The sequence below is a fragment of the Bacillus rossius genome, chromosome 7, assembly GCF_032445375.1.
Source record: "Bacillus rossius redtenbacheri isolate Brsri chromosome 7, Brsri_v3, whole genome shotgun sequence".
NCBI classification, from domain to species: Eukaryota; Metazoa; Arthropoda; class Insecta; order Phasmatodea; family Bacillidae; genus Bacillus; species Bacillus rossius.
In genome coordinates, this window is record NC_086335.1 from 35,972,643 (window position 1) to 35,986,353 (window position 13,711).

Below are 13,711 nucleotides of genomic sequence, written 5' to 3' on the forward strand. Positions count from 1 at the left end.
TCCTTGAAGCTGGACGTGTGCAGAAAGATTTAAGCTTCGACGAGATGTAGATAAACGGTGGTCGTACCGAGAAGCGCTGCAGGATTGACTTGCATGGCAGGATGACAGTCATCAAGCAGAGTATGGCGGGTTGCTTGCCCGAAAGTCCCAGCATGTGCTTGCACTCGGATCGCGCACTGTGGGAGGTCTCCGTTTCGATGCTGGGGAGAGTTGAACAGCATCCAGCGCCAGAATCTGTACAGGGCAGATCTGTGAATGACAATTCAATAGCGTGTGTATGGAACAGAACAAGCATGGACTAGGTTTTAATGTAGCTCATGACTCCCCAGACTAGGGCAAAAACTTAACAGACAAGTGCGAAGATTCAGATATCCGATATTCCGCCCACTTGGGGTCCTGACTTCTTCCGCAACTAATCCCCCCCCCTCCCCCCTACTTCATTCCAGATTTTTTTTCCCCTGGTTGTGTCAGAATCACGATTGAACCATTACAAGTGATATTTAGAATATAAGCTAATTACAATAACAAGGACAGATTCAGCCTGGAGTAGTTTTCGTATCACTTTTCTTTTTTATAGTTTGCTGGCATTGTAAAGGGGGGGCAGATTCCCTTGTCACCCCTCCCATAGGACTGTTAGTGGGCCACACATTCACTACATCTGCGAAATTTAAAGGCAAAATCTGTTTAAATTTTTTTCTTCAGATGAGGTACTTTTAAGTTTCCAAGAAAATTATGTATAGCTTAAGTAAGAAAACACTCAGTTTAAAGCTGTATTTCAGTTTTCAGATTGTAGGAGCACAAGAAGAAAAACGAGGTGATTTCGTGGATGTGTAAAAATCTTGTAATGTGAAGAAACAAATAAACTATAACCCTTCTTTAGAAAGCCTCTTACTCCCTAAGTTCCCGACAAATTTAAAACCAGATCCAATATCAAATGAATTCAAATGAAGTACTTAAAGATTTTGTCCACGACAATTCTTTCAACACAGCATCTTCCGTTATATACCTACGGCTGTTTATTCACACACTGTTTCCCACAGTTGACAGTGGCGTTTCTACTGGCGGTTACTCGAACTACTTGGCTCCGCCCCATTTCAAGTCGTCCATTGAAAATCGCAGACAATCGAAAGCGTGTTATGGTCGTCAGTGGCGTAGCCAGGATTTGTGTATGGGGGGGTGTTAAGAAGCATGCCCCCCCCCCTTGTATTAAAGTGGTGGGTCCGGGGGTCTCCCCCGGGAAAATTTTGATTTTAAGGTGTAAAATAGTGCTATTTTAGCAGTTTTCGGTACTTAAATTTAAATATTGTAATGGTAAAATTTTTATTAATTTTAATATGAAATTAGTTTGAGGGATGAATAAGAAATTAATTAAATATTTGGTGCTACGGGGGGGGGGGGGGGTTTAAACCCCTAACCTCCCCCCCCCGGGCTACGCCCCTGATGGTCGTCTTGGCGGCATCTGCGCCAGACTGTAACCGGCCCGCTCGCCGCTGTTGCAGTGAAGGAGTCGGGGCTGATACTGCTGCAGACCATGCCGGACACCATCAACATAGACTCCCTGCGCGGCGAACTGCTCAAGGCCTTCCCCGACATCCTGAACGTGCACGACCTGCACGTGTGGCGGCTCACCGCCAGCCGCGTCTACACCACGGCGCACGTGGTCTTCCTCAGCACCAAGGTGCGCCGGCGCCACGCTTGGCACTCTTCTGTCCTCTGGCCCGCACTCTGTCAATTACTAACATATGCCTCATTCCAATGTTTGACGTGACAACGTCTAATAAATCGATGTAAAGTGTCCCGTTACGCACATTGTCCCGTTACGCTGCGTCCCGTTACGCTGTGTCCCGTTACGCTCATTGTACGCTTGCGCCGCACCGACAGAAGTGAAAAAAACTTTGTTTATAAATGTGTAATATGAAATAATTTCTACGTCAAATGTACGTAAGAAAATGAATCTGATTACTAGTATAATTTCAAGTATTTATTCTTTTATTATTAAAAAAAGTATCATCTGTCGGCGAGTGCAGTAATATGTTAGATATTTGATTACAGTTTATTTATATGAAAACATGTTCATAATTATATTTAAACGAAAAGTTAATGTGGTTTTCATTGCTTATTACAACAACAATTTCGGCAATAAATGTTAATTATTCTTGCATTTTAAAAATCTGATTACTAGTATAATTTCAAGTATTTATTCGTTTATTATTTTAAAAAGTAGCATCTGTCGGTGAGTGCAGTAATAATAGGTTATGTTACAATTGACTAAAAAATTATGGTGATTCATATAATTGATGATAGATATTTGATCACAGTTTATTTGTGTGAAAACTTGTTCGTAATTATATTTAACCCTTAAATTGACAGTGTATCCTGTAAGATACACCTTAAATGAATAAAATCATGTTCCTACAAGATGGCTTCATTCGTCTTCCTTTATGCACTGTTGTGTGCCTTTATGTGTGTAGTGTGGTTTGTGATTAGTGCTGCCATCTAGCGAGTGTTACTGTAACTTGAAGAGCCTGCAGTGTCAACATGGCCGCTAGGAGCTTTGTTGTTAGTGAAAATAAGGTAAGAAATCAAGCTGTTTTGTTATGAAAAAAAAATTGTTGCATGTTTATTTGCACAAAAATGGTTTTTGTAATGATTATGCGTTCGTTATCTGGTATTACGAATTAGAATAATTGTGCCACTAGTTTTTTACGACTGTAAAATTTTTATGTATCTCAAAAGATACACCGCCAATACCCCCAAAAGAATAGATTTCTGGCATGTGTATCCTCTAAGATACAATGCCAAGTACTCACAAATTTGATTTTTCTTACATATGTATCTTATTAGACACAATGCCAATTTCTCACAAATATGATTTCTCTGACTTTTCAGTTGTAAAACTTGGAAATAAAGAATAAATATGAAGTACACTAGAATGTAACCTTGAATTAATAAATATTCAGTAGTTTATACACATCTATTACTGTACATAATTCTTGTTTTTCAGAATCAATTTCAATCAAGAGCAGCAAAACTTGTCGCACTAGCCCTACTTCCTCCTGAGGGTAATATATCTGAGGGATCTGATGTGTCAGATACTGAAAAGGATGAAACCCAACTATTACAACCTCCCAATCATCACTCCGCAGAATTTAGTGAAGATGATGCGACACCCAGCTTGCAGGAGGAATTAGAAGATGCTTTCATTTCTGTCAATACTGACCATCTACCATCAGCAGTTCAAGACCAAGCTGAGGAAGTACAGGCCAGCGGAAAACGCAAGGGAGCAAGGAAGTCACAGCCAAAACGTATTTACAGGTAAGACATTGGTAAAATAAAGTAGCTTTACAAGACATTTTCCGTTTGACTGTCCTGGGTGAATTGAAAACTTTAAAATTGTCATATATATGCTTAAAAATAGTGAGTTTTTTCTATAAAAAAAAAGCTTGCAGACTCTAAAATAAGTGTAAAAAATATTGCACTCTGTGCACATTTTTCAAGTGCAAGTTGCAAATAGAACATAACCAATAGTACTCTGCAAGTGTAGAGAAGATCTGGAACACAATACGTCAATACTCGATCAGTACGCACTTAGTACAGTCGTTGGAATATGCCATAAATTTAGAGCCTGCAGTGTACTTGCTTACTGTATTATGTGCGTTTTTGTTGCAGTTGGACCAGTGGTGACTTCTGTCATGCAGTTGGTACAGAAGAAAGTGTCCCAGTCAACAACTTCACAATTCCAGTAAATGTTCAGACACCAGTGCACTATTTTTTGTCTTTCTTCAGTGATGATTTGATAACTACTATAGTAGAAAACACCAATTTATATTCTACACAAGTCACCGGCAAAAGTGTCAACACAACTCACAATGAAATTAAAGATTTCTTAGCAATATTGCTAAGAATGGGTATTGTGGACATGCCTGCATACACAGACTACTGGTCTGAAGCTATGAGCTTTGAACATGTATCAAGTGTGATGCCCCTGAAACGATTTCAGGCTCTAAGAAGATACCTGCATTTCGCAAACAATGAAGAAATGAACGACGATAGTTTCTATAAAGTGCGGCCTGTCTTGGAAATTGTTCGTCAGAACTGTATCAGACTGGAAAGTGAGAAAAGGCACTCCATAGACGAAATGATGATACCCTACAAGGGTACCAAAGCTGGCTCCCGACGACAGTACGTGAAAAACAAGCCCAAGAAATGGGGTTACAAGATGTTTGTTCGGTCAGGTGTTTCAGGAATTGTATATGATTTTTTGATGTATGGTGGGGAGGATACATTCCGTGGGTATTCATTTACCACAGAGGAAGAACAACTTGGAATGAGTGGGAAAGTGGTTGTAGCATTGTGCAAATCCATTCGAAATCCACAGTGTCAAATAGTTTACTTTGATAACTTTTTCTGCTCACTTGAACTGATTCTGTGGCTCAGAGATGAGTATGGCATATTTAGTTTGGGTACTTTGCGGGCAAACCGTTTACGGGGATGCCCACTGAAAGCTGATAAACAGCTTGCTAAATCTGGTCGCGGTTCGTATGATCAGAAAGTAGAAGATGACAAGAAAATTGCTATTATCAAATGGTACGACAACAGGGCAGTAGTCTTGGCAAGTTCATATGTGGCATCTGAGCCTGTAACCACAATCAAGCGGTACAGCAAAGCAGAGAAGAAGAGAGTAGATGTATGTTGTCCTGAAATCGTAAAACACTATAACACACACATGGGCGGCGTAGACTTATCGGATATGCTAGTAGCTCTGTACAGGACTGGGATGAAAACACGTCGATGGTACATGGGAATCTTCTCCCAAATTTTAGACATCTGTGTAAATAATGCGTGGTTACTATATCGAAGAGAATGCACACTGAAGAACACTCCTTCAGAGCTCACCCTAAAACAGTTTCGACTACGAGTAGCTGATGGATTACAACTTCATGGGAAACTTAGGCGAGGACGACCAAGCAGTCAAGAGTTAGGAGAACAGCAGCGTAAAAAAATCCGTAAACCTGTTACTACACGACCAGGAGAAGACATCAGATATGACATGGTTGGTCACTTTCCAGTGTTCACAAGTAAAGGGAGGTGCAAACTTTGTGTGAAAGGCCAGACAAGTGTTATTTGTCATAAGTGCAATCAGAGACTATGTTTTGTCGAACATCGTAACTGCTTTCTGGAATTTCATTTTAAAAAGTCAGTTTTTTTTTTCAGACTATTAAATTATGAACAGTTTTCAGGACAAGAAGTGATATGGTTTCACTGCAGGTACATTACTTAGTACTGAATGGATGTGATATTTTTGAGAATTGCATAAACATTAATTTCAGGTTAATAAATCTGACATGTGTAAAATATAACAACATATTTTATTTGTACAACATGAATGGTTCATAGAATAAGGTGATTTGAAAAATCTGGATAAGACATTAGCTATTGTGTCAAAAAAAAGTTGTTGCTGCATAAAAATAGTAATAGTATTTTGTTTATTGTTTATTTTCTGAATTTTTCTACATCAGGTAACATATAAACTTCAGTAATAAATTAAGTCCTGCAAGTTGTTACCTGGTATGTATGCTGATAATTTTTCCAGCAAGTTGGCATTGTTTCTTTGTGGATACAGCCCTTCAAAAACTTAAATTGTTAGCAAAATGGCAATGTATCTTGACAGATACAACTAAATTCCAATAATTCCTGAAGCTCAATATTTTTTCTATTATTTTTTAACATCACCTGATGATAGTGTTCATCCATTACAGTAGTAAAAAAATTTTTTCCATAACATTTTTTTCCTTGCCAATTTAACGCCAGTTTTTTAAAATTAATCACAAGTCATCTACACGTGAACTGTTTCGTCGACTGTTTATATAAAGTGAAGTGAAATGTTAATGTGGTTTTCATTGCTTATTACAACAACAATTTCGGCAATAAAGGTTAGTTATTCTTGCATTTTAAAAATCTGATTACTAGTATAATTTCAAGTATTTATTCTTTTATTATTAAAATAAAAATGATTCAATTTTATTCATAAAAGTATGCAATCATTTCATCAATGTTTTTTATGACGTTGTCACGTTAAACTATCGTCCGTAAACCGACTTTACAGACAACCAATTTTTTGACACGAATTTCCTACAGGAATATGAATGTCCATAATCTCGGGTTGGGTGTCACTTCCCCTGAGGATTCGACACAGCTTAAAACTCGTAAACTATGAAAGCTACAGGGTTGAAGTAAATATATCTTAGGGGAGCAAGATTTTGCTCGTGGTCGTTACGTGTGACTCATCCGGTTAACATTTATAGTGATGACGTAATTAGCGCTGGTGGGGAGCGTCCAATTGAAGTCAGTGAGAGCTGTAACTCCGAAAGTAGTAGACCGATTTGTGTTGTTTAAAATTTAGGTTGCTCGTGAGTTAGCACTGGGTGGTTATAGTTGAGTAGAATAACTATAAAGTTACTAAATTTGGTTTTGCAGCCATTAATAGCAAAATTCCTAGGTTATGTTGGAGAAACGAAAGAAAAAAAAAGAAAAATCACCCGAGCAGAAGCAATTAAAAATTCAGAGAAGTGTCGTAGGTATCGAACAAGGCAAAAAGTAGAACAGAGAAATGAGCCAGTGGGGTAAAACGAGCTTCCGAACGAGGCGCAAAATTTGCGCTCGAGCGAGCCTCAGCCGTCTACGTCGCGAGAATAAGACGGGGAATGCAGACAATAGTCTGGTAATGGACGTGGACATGCTTTCTTGTGATTCTGGTGTTGATATGGAGTCAGTTGAGCCAGAGGTTGTGAACGATGGGTGGAGTTTGTTGCGGTTTGGTGTGCAATTTTTCTGGCGTGGCCGCCCGACCGTCAAGTAAGACGTTCATCTAATTCACATCAAAAAATTAAGCAAAATAAATTTAGTACAATTATTTTATTGTTCAATACACAACTTTTCCGTTCAGTGCAATGAAAATTCAAGAAACAAACCCCTGGCAGCCAGTGGCGTAGCCAGGATTTGTGTATGGGGGGTGTTAAGAAGCATGCCGCCCCCCCCCCCCCCCCCCGTATTAAAGCGGGTGGTCGGGGGGTCCTCCCCCGGGAAAATTTGGATTTTAAGGTATAAAATAGTGCTATTTTAGTAGTTTTCGGTACTTAAATTTAAATATTGTAATGAAAAATATTTTATTAATTTTAATATGAAATTTGTTTGAGTGATGAATAAGAAATTAATCAAAGATTTGGTGCTAGGGGGGGGGGGGGTTGAACCCCTAACCCCCCCCCCCCTGGCTACGCCCCTGCTGGCAGCTGTAGTCCAAAAAACAGCTTACCAAGAATTTTTTTTGTGTGGTAATAATCTTTTGTTATGATTATAATATTAATAGATCATTATTATTTCATTATAATTTAAAAAATAATAATATTCAGTTCATAGCCATGTCCACTAGAATGTAGGTTCACATTCAATCATCCATAAACTCCAAGATTCACTGAGATATAAATTGTCCACTTCAGTGGACGAATAGGCTGAAGAGCCAAATAAGAGAGAAAAAAAAAGTTTTGCAATGAAATCAAAAATCCATTCAGCTTAATGTCAATGGAAATACATATTCCTATTATTCATTAACAACCAGGTTTTGAATTTCAGTGTAAAAACACACATATTCCTGGGAAGCTATAAATTTAAAAAAAAAAAAAAAATTGTAAAGTTGACGCGGGTTGATCTCCGCAGTGTGTGTTGCTGATGTTGCTGATGATGATGTTGATGATGATGATTTTGGCCCAGCGCCAGCTCTCAGGAGAGCAACCTCCCCTGTTTATCTCCCCAAGAGACGTATCCGCGTCGGAGAACCTTAGTGGCATGCAGGGCCGGTGCAAGGTAAATTGGCGCCCTAAGCGAAAAACCTTAATCCCCCCCCCCCGGGCCAACACCACAAAAAAATTTTTCCTTGCCTCAAAATACATCACGCAAGCCTAAGATTTTGTCAACAATCAAATGTAAACAGGCTTGTGGTTTTTTTTTTTTTTTTTTTTTTTTTTTTTTTTTTTTTTTTTTTTTTTTACTTATTACAAATCATAAACAGGTCACCGTGAACTTTAAATAATTACTTATATCAATATAAACATTCCAAACTGTTACAAAAAACCATTTCCATCTAGTTTCAATAATCGTTAAAAATATTATATGAGCTGTTATGTGTCGTGCTGCGCCGCCCCCAGCTACTTGGCGCCCTAGGCGGTTGCCTAGTTCGCCTGTACGGACGCGCGCGGTCCTGGTGGCATGAAAGCTAGCCGGAACACTAGTTGGCCCGCGTGTTGCTGGTAACATGGACGCGCAAATGTATAGACCAGCGTGGGTACTCCCGTGCGGACAATACCGAGGGAGGAGATGACTGGGGTCAAGAACAGGGCCGCAACTGGAGTGTCTGGCACCCGGGGCATGAATGGATGTATGCCCCCCCCCCCCCCAACTCTTTTTTTTTTTCACATACCACACCAATGAAGCGGGGAGTCCGGGGGCCCTCCCACGGAAAAAATGGTGCTATTTAAGCATTTTCCATACCTTTCACGTAACAGTTTCTGTGCTACTGTACCTTCCATGCATGAACCCACTATGTCCATAAAGTAGTCCGTATAATCACTAGACTTGTTCATTAAATATGTTGAGACGTTATATTGTAAATCAGATTAGACATTCCTGGCATGCAAGTTAAAAAAAACTTTTTACCAGTTACCAGTTGTAGTAGGAAGGAATTACAATGCAAGCGATTTCGGCGCCCCCACAGCTTTGCGCCCGGGGCGTATGCCCCGCTTGCTCCCCCCTAGTTGCGGCCCTGGTCAAGAAATACAAGTCCAGTGAGGTGACCGCATGTTTCCGGTTTATTGCAGCACCAACCTGCACTGACAATCGCAACTCTTCAGCGGTGTATTTATTACCGTGACACACAGGCTTCAGTGCGAAACAGAGGGTTTTCCAGCTCGTATATGTGGCCGTCACTTTAAATACCAAATCCCGTAAGGTGTAGCGCCTGTCAGCATGCCACAATGGTGCGAGGCTGGTAAACAGAAGGCAAGGAGGTTAATCCTCCCCGCCAAAAAAAAAAAAAAAAACACCTGGCGAGATACGCGCGGAGCCCCAGACGTAAACATGGTTGAAAGAAAATAATCAAATAGCCATGGCGTTAAAATATCAGTTAAAACAAAACGATTGCTGGGAGAACTACACGAGACATCTGCTCTCACCTCACGCTAGACTGAAGCAGGTAGTAATGGGCACAATCGAATAAAAACTACCGACTAAATCGATAGTACCTACGAAACTATCGTTAGTCGCGACTAATTTGAAAATCATTCGATTAAATTAGTCGTAGTAGTCGTATTCGTTCCCAGCCAATTGGTGTGTTGTGTTTGTTGTAGTTTAGTAGTAATTAAATTTAATCGTTCACTTTGAGCTACATTTTCATGATTATATGTTTTGATGATGCTATCTCACAAATCCGTGTATCATTTTTAGATAAAATTTAAAAATAAAATTGTTGGTTAAATAATATTACTAAAAAAAACCTCTCACTCCAGTAGCAAGTTCTCATTCATGGTTAGAATTTCGCAGTTTTTGCAGCAGCTAACAGGCAGTTATACTATCACGAAGAATTCTTTTCTAAAAAAATTTAATTAAAATTTAAAAAATATATTTTTTTTTCACTTTTTGGTATATTTTAAAATTATTACTTAAAAGAGAATTTTTATACTTAAAGAAGGCTTAGTTTACCCGTCTTTGATCATTTTAAGTAGGTTAAGTACAAAAAATTGCACAATATCATAATAATGGTTTTTAGGTTAGCCACATAAAGCTACTGTAAAACTGTGTAGGTAAATGGTTTGTTAGCTACATATTAAGACAGTAATTCCTACCTCAATTTCAAATTATTTTGCAGTATTATTGCTGTAGCTAACCTAACCTAATAAACTATCCATACTGTTTTAAAGTAGGTATTTAAAATGTCGCTAACCTAATTTAACTAACAATCCACACTATCTTAAAGTATTTTTAATGTATCTAGCCTAACTTGTCAATATTTTATAATGTAGAATTGATTGAAAACATCTTTAAATATTTGACTAATTTTTAACAGTATTACTATTATTTTAGTCCACACCCTTATCATGATATATAGGTACCGTACTCTGTAATTTTGCTAATGTTAACACTGAGCCGGTAGTTATGGTTTCAAAATCTGTATTTTAAAAAAAAATATTTTTGCAGGTTGAAAAGTAATTGGAACAGTTTTCAGTCGTTCAGACACATTCAGTCATCACTAATAACACCATTGCAGCTTGCAGCGAATGAAAAGTTATTCGACTAAAACTATAGAATAATTATTCAATAGTATGGTACGAATAATGATTGAGGTAAATATGTACAGTCGCGGTAGATGCGGAAAAAAATGCTAAAAATCCGAAAATACTTTTATTCTATGCTCTTTCACTTCCTCTTTTCAAATCAACCGGCGGAGATAAGAAAATCCAAATACTTTCGGAGATATCGAATTTTTTTAATTTTCATTACAATACCTGTGTATTCATGCGGAAAAAATGTTACAAATCCGAAAATACTTTTATTCTATGCTCTTTCACTTCCTCTTTTCAAATCAACCAGCGGAGGTAATAAATTCCAAATACTTTAGGAGATATCAAATTTTTTAATTTAGCAATACAACACCTGTACAACCATTAGAACGACGCCATTTTTTTATTTTGCCGTGTGTTAGTGAATGCGTTATAAATAAAATGGTTGATTAGGTCAGGTCAGTTACATTATTAATACTTTCAAACTAAGCGGACATAAAAAATAATGTGAATGAAATTTAATGGCTGTTTAGTTTTAAAATATTTATAATGTAACTGACCTGACCAAACAAACTCGGACAAAGGATAAACAGTAGGAACTAAAATGGTCGATTAGGTCAGGTCAGTTACATTATAAATACTTTCAAACTAAGCGGACATTAAAAATAATGTGAATTAATTTCAATGGTTCTTTAGTTTTAAATTATTTATAATGTAACTGACCTGACCTAACAAAACCCGGACAAATGATGAGCATTAAAAACTCACGTAAAATATTTTTGTTACTTATTACTTGCGCAACAATATCCAAATAAAAAAAATAAGACTTTAAAATTAGAAACGAATGATCAAATGGCAGAAGTTGACCGTTTAATTAAACATTGTATTGAACAATAAATGAATAAATAATCACGTATTGGTTCATTTGAATACTGGCCAATCACGGAACTGTCACGTGACAAAATTGTCCAATAAGAAACATAATAGATACTCGTAAACAAGAAACAATGGTCATCGCCGCATGAATACGCAGGTATTGTGATGAAAATTAAAAAATTCGATATCTCCTAAAGTATTTGGAATTTTTACCTCCGCCGGTTGATTTGAAAAGAGGAAGTGAAAGAGCATAGAATAAAAGTATTTTCGGATTTTTAGCATTTTTTTCCGCATATACCGCGACTCTACATATTTACCATGATTGATTATTCCATAGTAGAAATTAGTCGATGGTGCCCAACACTAAAAGCAGGGATCACAGAGACGCTCCTTTTGCTCACCGGAGCGGAAGTAGCGTCACAAAAATTAATTAAAACTTGAATGCAGCCAGTCTGTATTTGCATTTGCATAGCTGGAAGAGAAATACATACGAAAATACTTCTGAAAGTAAAGAACGTTTGTTTCTCTATATATTTTTTTTATTTCAGATAATGAAACAAAACATTTTTACAACACACACAATATCTTATATTATATTGGCTATTTTTCTTTGTATTCGCCATACAAATTTAAACATTGTCATATCGTATCACCAGCTTTTCTATGCCTTCTGAATACTCAGTCACCGCCAAGTTGTTGAACAAGTCATTAACCTCTTCTTTCAGTTCATTGTCACTTCCATAAAAAAAAACCTTCCATTTGGGGTTTGTCAGTCACAACTGAAGGTCAACCGTAGCATTCTCCATCATGAATATTCATTCACCCGCCATTAAACATGATGCACCATTTTCGAACTGAAACTTCATTCTTCACGTTACTATAAACCTCGGTTATGCGTCTGTAAATTTAGATAGGACTGACTTTTTTTGCATTGAAAAAAAACAACATATTTTACTACCAACCTCACATTTGGCGGGATCTTTAATTTTGTCACACTATAAACAGTAAACGACCGTTGGGGCTCGCTGTCAGAGTCAGATTCGGTCAGATAGGCGCGAAGGAATGGGAAGGTCCTTGGTGAGTGGTACAGGAGGGGGAAGGGGGTGGGGGAGAGAACTGTGCGGCTCATCAGATCAAAACGTTCTTTACTTTTAGAATGACCCTCGTAATAAGTACTTGAACTCTTGTGCCGTCCGTTTTTCTGATCAAGGTCTTTAAGGAACACACACTTCACACATATTAAATACAGCACAGGCTACGGTTGGTAGTGATGTCACAGGACGCGCTCCGACAGCGGCGGACGGTACTGGAACCTGAGCTCCGCATACTTCCCATAGCAGAACCATGTCCGAAAAAAAAAACACATTAGTGAATTTTTTCTATTTTAATTGTTTATTAAAAAATTATTATGTATACCACAACATTCATATAAATGCATTGCACCTAAATAAAATAATTATATTTAATAAACTTTTGCACGCAGTTATTTTAATAGCTTACTGCTAATTGCATTATCATGTTTGTTCAACAAAATTTTTATATATGATAGTATTTTTAAAATATTTCTAGCCTGATAAATCCATTCACTGTTTTAAATGAATGTCTAACATTAGCCTTTATGCAGCTACTGCTTGTTTTGCTATGTAGTGTGGGCGTGTCCCAAAAGGCAAAGAAATAAAAGAAAGCAAATTGCACAGTTTAAATTTTAAGCATTAACACTATGGCCTGTATTCCAAAACAGCGTCCTTGGCGAATAATTCACCGATGTTTCGGTCGACATTGCAGTCGTCATCAACAGGGAGCAGTTACCTACTGCTACTTCACTACTATTATTAGTATTTACGGAATTGCGTGATTTATTAAGATATATGTAATATACTTGCAAAAGTTGGCTAACTCAAACACAATATCTTTATTTTAATAAGTTTGATAGTAATAAAGTGACCTAGAAGACATAATGACTTTGCATATTAGACGAAGTCAAATGCTAGGCAGCCTCAACAGTAAAATGACCTTAAATATAAGGGTACTTTATATATTTGACAATTCATAACTCAAAATAAGCAAAGATTACAGTGCGGCTAGACTCAAACATGAAAAAATAGTATATATATTTTGCTTTTAATTTCAATTTCATGAAATAGAATAGTTGGTTAATTTTTTAGTAATAATAAGTTTTTAGGTGTTGCATATGCATCTGTACCTAACCATATTCCTAGTGCACGTAGGACACAGCCAGTCCCTTTTTTTTTAGGCAACCGATTTGGGTGTCCTAATCTGTTGCTGTTCTGACTGTTGCTGTTGTGACGCACATGCGCAGAGCTCACTTTTTCATTGGTTTCATCGAGATGGCTGAGTCACATCTGGCGTCATTAACTTGTATAAAGTCATTTTTATGATCATCATGGGACGTACCGTACCAAGCGTGTTGGTGTGCCGATGAAACTTTATGTTAGTGAAACTATCCTGGAATACATTTTGTACAATTTAATGCTCATAACAAGAAA

At 37.5% G+C, this 13,711-nt stretch overlaps 1 protein-coding gene across 1 annotated transcript in view; it reads left to right on the forward strand.

Moving 5' to 3' along the window:
- Window positions 1-13,711, forward strand: part of LOC134533813 (proton-coupled zinc antiporter SLC30A1) — a 136,378-nt gene that overhangs the window by 112,251 nt on the left and 10,416 nt on the right. The window contains exon 6 of the mRNA XM_063371495.1: window positions 1,500-1,678. Within this exon, the coding sequence (XP_063227565.1) occupies window positions 1,500-1,678 (179 nt within the window). The remainder of the gene's footprint in view (window positions 1-1,499; window positions 1,679-13,711) is intronic.